This window comes from Peromyscus eremicus, chromosome 4 (genome assembly GCF_949786415.1).
Source record: "Peromyscus eremicus chromosome 4, PerEre_H2_v1, whole genome shotgun sequence".
In the NCBI taxonomy this organism is placed as follows: Eukaryota; Metazoa; Chordata; class Mammalia; order Rodentia; family Cricetidae; genus Peromyscus; species Peromyscus eremicus.
The window spans coordinates 130,489,644-130,500,042 of record NC_081419.1 but is presented as its reverse complement, the minus strand read 5'-3'; the positions used below and the strand labels follow the sequence as shown (position 1 = coordinate 130,500,042).

General features: G+C 42.9%; 1 protein-coding gene across 1 annotated transcript in view; it reads left to right on the top strand.

The window, feature by feature from the left end:
- The first annotated feature begins 476 nt into the window (after positions 1–476).
- The window catches only part of Samhd1 (SAM and HD domain containing deoxynucleoside triphosphate triphosphohydrolase 1), a 41,693-nt gene continuing 31,770 nt past the window's right edge, over positions 477–10,399 (top strand). Inside the window, exons 1-3 of the mRNA XM_059261789.1 lie at positions 477–788; positions 5,486–5,552; positions 8,731–8,803. Of these exons, the coding sequence (XP_059117772.1) occupies positions 581–788; positions 5,486–5,552; positions 8,731–8,803 (348 nt within the window). The 5' untranslated portion in view covers positions 477–580. The remainder of the gene's footprint in view (positions 789–5,485; positions 5,553–8,730; positions 8,804–10,399) is intronic.

Sequence of the window (10,399 nt, the reverse complement as noted above, 5' to 3'; positions counted from 1 at the left end):
GGAAGGTACCTGCAGTCCACCAGAAGACCCTTTAATCTGGAGTGTAGTGGAACCTTCATTAGCCCCAGGTGCCCTCTTACCCTAGCAGTCTTTACTAGAGCCTTCACCCTTGATCACAACGCTGAGTTTCACTTCTCTAATAACTCCGCCCTGTCGGAGAAACCCAGGGGCGGGGTTGAGGGCGAGCGCATATCTGCGCTTGCGCGGTTTTGCTTCTCTAATAACTCCGCCCTTTCGGAGAAACCCAGGGGCGGGGTTGAGGGCCAGCGCATATCATTGCGCTTGCGCGGTTTTGCTTCTCTAATAACTCCGCCCTTTTGGAGAAACCCAGGGGCGGGGTTGAGGACGAGAGCATATCATTGCGTTTGCTCAGTTTTGCTTCTCTAATAACTCCGCCCTTTCGGAGAAACACAGGGCTGGGCAGGGTTGAGCGCGAGCGCATATCATTGCGCTTGCGCAGCAGGCCCAGATGGCACTGCTGAATGGACTCGCCTCCGGGGCTGTGCAGTCAGTGCGACTGCGCGTGGGCCGGGTGCCGCGCTACTTAAGTGCGCTGCACCTAGTGTCGGGGGAGGTAACCATGCAGAGCGCGGATCCCGAGCAGCCCGCAAAGCGGCCTCGCTGTGAAGGCAGCCCAAGAACGCCACAGCGCACCCCTCCTGCAGCGGCGAACGCGTCTCCGGGCTGCGACCTCCACACCGACCTCCGGACCTGGGAAGTGGAGGACGTGTGCTCCTTCTTAGAGACATGTGGCTTCCTAGAGAAGAAAGTGCTGGACAGCTTCAAAGGTAACGGGGCTGAGGGGCTGAGGGACAAGGGATTATGACCAAGGGGCTGAGTGGGGAGGACCCACGCGAGAGGCATCCGAAGCGGGAGGCTCACAGAGCGGAGGCCCCTGGGGGAAGCGGCTCGCGGCGGGAACCCGGACCTGAGGCGGGAGGCGCCCCGAAGCGAGCCGTCCTGGCCCGCGACCCGAGGTGGGCGTGGGCGAAGTGCGAGCCCATGGGAAGGTGCTGGCTCTGGGGGCTTCGAACCTGGGAGGGGCCCTGGGAGGTTTGCATCTTCTGGTGGATGGGTATCTTCGGAAATTTGTCACTCTGACAGGAGAGATCCCCGCCCTTAGAAATCCCCCCAGACCTCCGGCAGTGGCTTGCGGTCTTTCAGGCTTACCTTCTGTACTAACCGCAGCTCCCGAAACACTTGACCCCAGGAGAGATTTTGGCGCTTTTAAGTTTCGCCGTCCCCGGAATTTGGGGTTTTCCTAAAAGGGAGGGAAGTTGGTTGATCTCCGGATTCTCACTGGCTACCATAGCATCCCAGTAGGGCTCAGTTTGTGCTGACTGTATTTGCACAGTGCTACTTATCAATTTCTCTTCCAAAATAAGAACAACTTATTTAGTTGAAACCCCAGCATTCCGCGACTTGGCCACACAAAGGGAAGGGTACAGGCTAAGAATTTTAAGTGACTCTTCTGGTTCTTGCTCATGCATCAAACACTTGGAATCCCCTGAAGTGTTTACTGGGAATGTGGCTCTTAGGTGGTTGTGATTTGCAAATTCAGTAAACTTTACTTCTTGTGGGGTAGAGCTCCTTATACTTAATTGAGTGATGGAGTGAGAAGTTTAAAGTTCAGGACATAAAGGAAACTTAAATGTAGGAACTCACATATTTCTTTTTCCCTTCCCCACTACCTCCTCTACAGGAAAGTAACTTGGGGGATGGGGTGCTAAGACAGTGTCTCTCTGTGTAGCTCTGGCTGTCGGGGAACTCTCTATGTAGAGCTCCCTGGCCTCGAACTCAGAGATCCACCTGCCTCTGCCTCTTGAGTACTAGGATTAAAGGCATGTACCACCACACCTGGCAGTATTTTATTTTAATTTTATATGTATGAGTGTTTTTGCCTTCATGTGTGTATATGCACCATGTTTGTGCCATGGTGTCCTTGAGGAGAGGCCAGAAGAGGCTGTAACTCACCCTAGATCTGAAGTTACAGATGGTTGTTGTGAGCTGCCATGGGGGTGCTGAGAACTGAATCTGAGCCCTCTGCAAGAGCAATGAGTGCTCTTAACCTCTGAGTTTCCTCTTCTGGCTTTATTTTTATTTTTAATTATGTTTTTATGGGAGTGGAGGTGGGGAGTGTATGCACATGAGTGCAGTGCCCACAGAAGCCAGAAGAGAGCATCCAACCCCCTGGAGCTGGAGTTAAAGGCAGTTGTGAGTGACCTAAAGTGGGTACTGGGGACACACAAGCAGTGTGTGCTCTTAACTGCTAAGCCGTCTCTCCAACCCCAGATGATGTTTTGATATCCAAAGATATTAAGTAACTTTTCAGAGTCACACCACTAGGCAAAAGATGCAGAGTTGGATTTTTTTTAAAGGTTACGTCTTTGGATTCCAGAATTCATTCCAGTTATTACTTAACCAGTGTTCTCAATAAAAATTACTGGGGAACATATGCCTGTAATCCTACTCTTCGGGAGGCTGAGGCAAAACAATCAAGACTTCAGGTCCCAGTCTTAGGTCTTCAGCCCATCCTGGGCTACATAATAAGGCTTTGGAGAACATAACCAAAATTAGAAAATCAACTAAGAGCAAGGGAAAAAAAAATCTATCCTGTAGAAAAATGAGTAAAACAACAACAGGAGACCATTAACAACCTCTCAATAAACTTAAGTAAAGCAGTTCCATCTCAATAGTAATTTTTAAAATACTGGGTTTTAATGTAATAATTAGAGAAGATTGTTAGTAGATGAAAATATGTATTCCAGTAAAGTTGCTGGAAGTGTCCATTAGCTCAACTATGGACTGTTTGGCAATGCTTTTTGACTTATGGTAGTGATGGGTAGCATTTATTATGTATATACTTTGTATGAAGTACTGCTATATACATTTTACAGGCCTTTTTGGGAGGGGTAGAATTTTTGTGTATGTATATAATATGGAGGATCAGACCTAGGGCTTTGTTCATGCTATGTGTAGACTCTACCACTGAGTCACATACACACCCGTTCTGTACGTATTTTATTTTATAAAATCTTACAACAGGGGCCAGGGAGATAGCTCAGTCATGAAGACCTGAGTTCTGAATTCTACACCCACATGAAAAGTTGGGCTTAATGGTGCATGCTTAGAATCCCAGAGGTGAGGGAGCAGAGACAGGTAAGTTTCCTAAGGTTTGCTGGCCAAGTACTTTATCAGAATTTTACAAATAAACTCTTACAGGCACACGTACACATAAATAAAAAAAATGAATAAATCTTAGAAAAATACCAGGCAGAGGAGTAATTAAGAAAGATACCTGATATTGACCTCCAGCTTCCAGCAAGCACATGCACAAGTGTGTGAACGTACCCCCACACAAGTGCACACACATACAGAATGTATTAGGATTTATATATATTGTCGAATACAAAGTGTCCATCAAGAAAAATAGAGATGGAGCTGGAAAGATGGTTCAGTGGTTTAGATCATTTGTTGCTCTTGCAGAGGACCCTGGTTTGATGCCCAGTACCCACATGGTGGCTCAAAACCATCTGTAACTCCAGTTCCAGACAATCCAGTGTCCTCTTCTGTCCTTCATGGCACCAGGCACACATGTGGTGCATGTATGTATGTGCCGGCCAAACACTCATACATACAAAATAAAATAATCTTTTTTAAAATAGAGAAAAATATAGATTTTCATCATTGAGAAGAGCTATGTTTAGGATATTGGGTGGGAAAAATATGTTGATATATGTATATATAACTCTTTCAAAACAGAGATTGTGTGCTTTCAAAGGATATTTTAGAAATAAAACTCTGGGTAGTCCTCAGTCTGATTTTAATCTGATGATTCTAAGAACAATTGATTTTAATGTCCTTCTCTACCCACCCCCAGCCCTGATGTAAAAAACAGGAAGCTGCTTACCTGGCAGAACCTCACAAGCAACTTTAATTTTCCCATTGCTTTTCTCACAAATAATTTACATGAATAATTTATAAATGTTCATCTGATTCATCAAAATAGGTCTTAGGCTAGTTACCTAATTAAGATTTTTAAAGTAGAATGTCAAAAGTATGGTACAGACTGGGGATGTAGCCCAGTCATAAAATACTTGCCTAGTACGTACAAAGACCTGGATTCAATCCTTGGGAACATTGTTTTTTAAAGCTTTGAACTCTGGAGGTTCTCAGAGATAAGCCAACCTAGCTATGTGGCAAGACTCTGTCATAAAAACAAAACAAAACAAAACAAAACAAAACAAAAAACAAAAAACAGGCATGGTGGCTTACTCCCAGCATTAGGAGACAGAGCAAGTGGATTTCTATGAGTTTGAGGCCAGCCTGGTCTACATAGTGAGTTCCAAGATGGCTAGAGCTGCATAGTGAGACCCTGACTCAAAAAACCTAAACAAACAAACAAATAAATAAATAAAAATCAAAAGGAGGACGGGAGAGCTAGTTCAAAGGTTAAGAGTGCTTGTCCACCAGGCGGTGGTGGCGCACGCTTTTAATCTCAGCACTCAGGAGGCAGAGGCAGGCGGATCTCTGTGAGTTTGAGACTAGCCTGGTCTACAGAGTGAGTTCCAGCTACACAGAGAAACCCTGCACTGAAAAAGTGCTTGCCCATAATCATGAGGACTGGAGTTCAGATCTCAGCAGCTAGAGAACATGCTGAGTGTTTCCTGTCAACACCAGTAATCCCATCACTGAGGTGGGAATGTAGACAGAAAGGGGATGGCTGGTGATTGCTGGCTTCCAACCTAGCCAGATGCAAGCCCCTGGTCCAGGAAAGAAACCTTGTCTCAGAGCAATAGGCAGAGAGTGATGGAAGAAGACACTCAGTGCCCTCCGTGTGTCAGTACTGGTGCATACTACAACACACACACACAGACAGCACACACATAATTTAAATATATTACGTATTTTTAATACTTAAATTTTTTCATGTATTTTATATTTTATAAATTATATGTACACATGTATTTAAATATATATATATATATATATATATATATATTTTATATATGATGCATTCGTGTCCCAGTATCTGAGAAGTATTGGTTCCAAGACCAAAGCAGGTATCTAAGAATCTGATGCTTCAGTCCATTACATGAAATAACATAGTGTTTGCATCTAACCTGTGTATACCCATACTTGTATACTTTAACTAACTCATCTCTGTATTACTGTAATGCCTCATATAATGTAAACAGTTGTTGTTGTACCATATTTTTACATGTTATCTACAATAATGAACAGAAGTCTTTACATGTTCAGTACAGGTGCAGGGTTTGTTTGGTTTTTTTTTTTCTGAATATTTCCCATTAATACAATAAATAAAGAATCTGTGGCTACAGAAGGCTGGCTGCAGGTCACATGGTTCACTGCCTGTAGTGGGTTCTTAGTAAATACAAGTTGAGTAAATTCTGATGGATTCAAACCAAAAGAAACTGGAAAACATATGCTGTAAATACTGAGTTTGCTTTTTCCTCTTCCATAGAAAATAAAATCACTGGTTCATTTCTGCCCTTTCTCAGTGAGTCTCGTCTCGAAAATCTTGGAGTAAGGTAAGAATAATAGCATTCACAGTGAGTCCTGACACACTTTATTCACCTTTCAGAGACAAAGCTCAAGATCTTGGGTTTTACCCATCCTCAGGTCAATACTGTGACATGTTTTGTTTTGTTTTTTTGGTTTTTCAAGACAGGGTTTCTCTGTGTAGCTTTGCGCCTTTCTTGGATCTCTCACTCTGTAGACCAGGCTGGCCTCGAACTCACAGAGATCCACCTGCCTCTGCCTCCCGAGTGCTGGGATTAAAGGCGTGCGCCACCACCGCCCGGCCCTGACATGTTTTAAACAGAATCCCTTGCCTGCTGTTTCTGCTGTATGGACCTTGTGTTTAGTTTTACATGTGGTTTCTATTTCAAAGGGATTTGCTGACAAGCATTCATGAAGTTTGTAGAGACTAACTTTTTACTCTCAAATTCAAAATATTGAATTATGTACACTAGAAATATATAGGAACCAGCAGGAAAAAGACTAGCAAGAAAGTCAAAGTTACCAAAGTCCCTAAAGCTATCTTAGGACTGGGATGTATCTGTGTATGTAGACTGTTAAGGCACATATTATCCCTTTATAGCTTTGTCCACACATGTAGATATCTCTGTATATGGCTGGAGGTTCTGGGGTCTAAGCAGAGCTAAAACTCCTTTAAAGATCTTAGCTGAGTATTCAGTGTTTATGTGTGCTTTAAAATGTAGCTTTCCTTTCTTTAGAATTCGCAACAGTTAGTTTAATGTTTGTGGTAACAGTAACTAAAGAATAAAAACAAAGGCTAATTCTGAATTACTTCAGGTCCTACTGCTTAGAACTTGAGAAGGGAAATAGATGGGGAATGAGCATCAGCAAAGGGCGTTAGCTGTCATTTAGAAAGTGCCCTTTAGCACATTCTTCAGGGACTTTTACTTTTCTTCTTTCATACCCATTTCAGCCATCTGAGGCTTCCATTCATCACCTTATTACCTGTGACCTGGTGGCCTTTCTTCTAATCTTTCTTTTCAAAGACCCAAATACTGTTAACTTGTTTAGCAGATATTTATGGAGGCTCGTTTGGTTCTAGGCACTCTGCTGGGAACTTGGGGCACATAGGTGAACAAGATAGGCAAATTCTAGAAGGAACACTACTGTCCAGTATGGGTCGTGTACCCTGCTTTCTGCCTCTGAGATGGAATCTTCAGGACTCTTAGATTTGCATTAGCCTGTAATGTAGCCACCTGTTGTATGTTTTGATTATCTAAAATTTGATTAAGTCAGGGCCGGAGCTGTAGCTCAGAGGGTAAGAGCACTTACTGTCCTTCCAGAGGACCCCAGCTCAGTCCCCAGCACCCACATCAAGCTGCCCTTTAACAACACTGTTAATTCCAGCTCCGTTGGGTCTAACACCCTCTCTGGCCTCCACAGACTGTCCTCGTGTACACAGACCCACACAGAGATACTCAATTAAACATAAAATCTTTTCAGTTGGAGGAATTAAAAATTTTTAGTTCTTCTGTTGTACTATCTACATTTCAAGTGATCAGTAACCATTTGTATGTAGTTGCCACTGTGTTACACAGGGCAGATAAGGACACTTGGGTATCTGCAGAAAGTTCTGGAAGGCGGCTACCTCGGAGGATACCTCGGCGTCGCCCAGTGAGCCCGTGGTGATAGCCTAGCTTGCTGCTATATTGTCAAGCTTTTCTTGTTTCTTCTTTTATCTTTCCTAGTCCCCCAACTCCTGTTTCCAGGATATAAACTTCCAAATAAATGTTCTGTGTGTGAGCTCTTGTGTTGGACTCAGCATTTTACGAAGAATCCTGTTTAGACCAACTCTTTCTGTATTCCTTCAATTTTTGATGAAATGCTGATTTATGAAGGTTTTTCCAGAAAATGAACATTGTTATACTGAATGTACATATGATGATGGCTCATCCTGTAACCCTAGTACTTGGGAGGAAAGTTGTGAGTTCTAGGCCAGCTTAGGCTACACATTAAGTTTCAGGCCAGCCTAGGCTACAGAAACAACACACATATACACACCGCAAGTCCTAAGGTGTATTAAATTTGTTCGTTTTTAATTTATCAGCTTAATAATATCTCTGTATATCTTGAGAATCACTCCTAGGTTTTGTTATTGCTGTTTCAGTACAACAAAGAGGCCAATTGTGGTACTTCTGACTTCAAGTCTAATAAGACTTTTAACAAAAAAAATTTTTTAACCTGAGTAGACAGTAGATAAGTCAGGGATACCAATATCTACCTGCTGTTGTTTTCGTTAACATTTAAGACAGGTGTGTTTCTATTATGTATCAACCAATGAGCAATCACAAATGAAGCAAGATATTAGATTTTGAGCTGTTCAAATACAATTCCCATATGATTATAGTCCCCAGCTAGATCATTATAGATAATGGGAGATGTAGTACAAAGTTAAAATCTTCATAGATACTAGTTCATGCCTGAGTCATCCTGACATTTATCAATCAGGATATGATTGATAGGATTATGAAGCATATGTTGACTTCAGTTTGGTTAAAAATAGATTTAAAATATGAAATGAGGTGGAGGAGATAATGAAGCCTATGTGTGTCCAAAGGGAAGAGGCTCAAGAGCAGGAGTGGGCCCCCTTGGTTCAGCAGGAACTTCTTGTAAGCAAGGGCGGCAAAACACCAAAGTAGACCACTCCATAGGTAGGAAGACAGTTTACTGGGGGACAGAGTGCTGGGCTGCCTCCGAGAGTACAGAGCAGCAGCCAGGCAGAAAGGCAAGGGGACTTTGTGTGGCGGTCAGGAGGGTGAGGGTCTTTGAGCTGATGCAGGCTGTTCGGTTACACGGGAACTGGATGCACTTTGACCCCGTCAGTTGACCATCAGCAGCAGAGAAGGGAAGCAGTGGCTTTCCTGACAGACAGAACTGCGTTGTGAGGTTTCTGTTTACCTGGTCAGAATCTGGGCTGGGCTGGGCCTGGGCCGTCATTCTAGGACACTGTTAGCAGCATTGCCATTTGGGGCCTGCCTTGTGACCTAACACTTGTTAAGGGAGCAAAGACAGTTTCTAGGAATATGTTTGAGTTGATTGATTTTCCTTCTACTCCACTGTTTCTTTTTATTGGTATAGATACCCTAGAGCTGGCTATATGCTGCCAATAGTCCTGGGATTATTATTAGTCAAGCATTAATATATTTACTTACACTGTTTCAATTTTAGTTCCTTGGAGGAGAGGAAGAAGATGATTGCATGTATCCAAGAACTGAGTCAATCTCACATAGAGCTAATGAAGGTAAAAGGAATCTGAGCAGATAAACAGCGTTTACTTTATACAAATGGTATTGAAACATAAGGTATTATAACTTACAACTTTGATTTATGATACCATTTTGTGTGTGTGTGTGTGTATGTGTGTGTGTGTGTGTGTGTGTATACAAGTGTCAGCCCAAGTGTAGTGATCAGAAGACAACTTTTGGGAGGTCAGTTCTCTCCCTCCACTATGTGGCTATGAGGGATGGAACTCAAGTCATGAGGCTTGGCCTCAAGTGTCTTTACCCCCTGAGCTATCTCTCCAGCCCTGTGATATTCTTTTTGGTAATCAGTTAATTTGACACAAAAGCCCTAATAACCTTCAGTCATAGAATAACTTTTATTTATTAGTTTTTATTTTCATTTCTTTATTTATTTTTGAGGGAGTTTCTCACTATATAGCCCTAGCTGTCCTGAAACTTGCTATGTAGATCAGACTGACCTCAAACTCAGAGATCCACCTGCCTCTGCTCTCCAAGTGCTGAAATTAAAGATGTACACCACCACATCCAGCAAGCTTTTGGTTTTAGTTTTAAATTAATTAATTAATTAATTTTTATGTGTATAAGTGTTTTGCCTGGATGTATGTGTATATCACTTTCTTACATGACGCCCATGGAGGCCAGAAGAGGGCATCGGATCCCCTGGAACTGGAGTTAACAGACGGCTGTGAGCTGCCATGTGGGTGCTGGGAATTCTTTCTATGCTTTGACCCTCTTACTCTGGACAGCTCTACAGTTTCTCCCAGAGTGCAGATATGGTTCCTGACTGATTGCTTGCCCACTCTGCTTGGCAAATACAGTAACTAAACAGTTAATGGGATTGCATTATCTTGCTTGCTAGTAACAAACTAGGATATCATACAGTCACTACAAATCAAGCAGACCATGTGACTATGTCATTTATGTCAAGTGAAAATTGTAAGAATAAAAATGACCACTGGGCAGCAGTGGCACAGCTTTAATCCCAGCACTCGAGAGATGGAGGCAGGCGGATCTCTGTGAGTTCAAGGCCAGCTTGGTCTACAGAGTGAGTTCCAGGACAACCAGGGCTACACAGAGAAACCCTGTCTCAAAAAAACATAAATAAATAAATAAGTATGGCCAATTATAATATAGTGATCAAAAGCGGGCAGTGGTGTCGCATGCCTTTAATCCCAGCATTTAGGAGACAGAGACAGGCAGATCTCTGTGAATTCAAGGCCAGCCTGGTCTACAGAGCAAGTTCCAGGACAGCCAATGGCTGCACACAGAGAAACCCTGTCTCAAATAAACAAACAAACAAATAAATAAAATAGTGATCAAAATACTTAAATGTCACATGTATTTACTAAAAATTAGGAAGAGAATACGAAATTATGTGGTATTATTTCCAATAACTTAATGCTCAACATTAAAGGAATAGTTTTTTAAAAATGTTCATCAGGGTATATGAGATAGCTCAGTGGGTTAGGGTACTTGCCACCAAGCCTGACAACCTGAGTTCAATCCTGAGGACCCACATGCTGGGAGAGAACCAGTTCAGTCAGGCTGTCTTCTGACCATCACTCATATTGCGCGCGCACGCACACACACACACA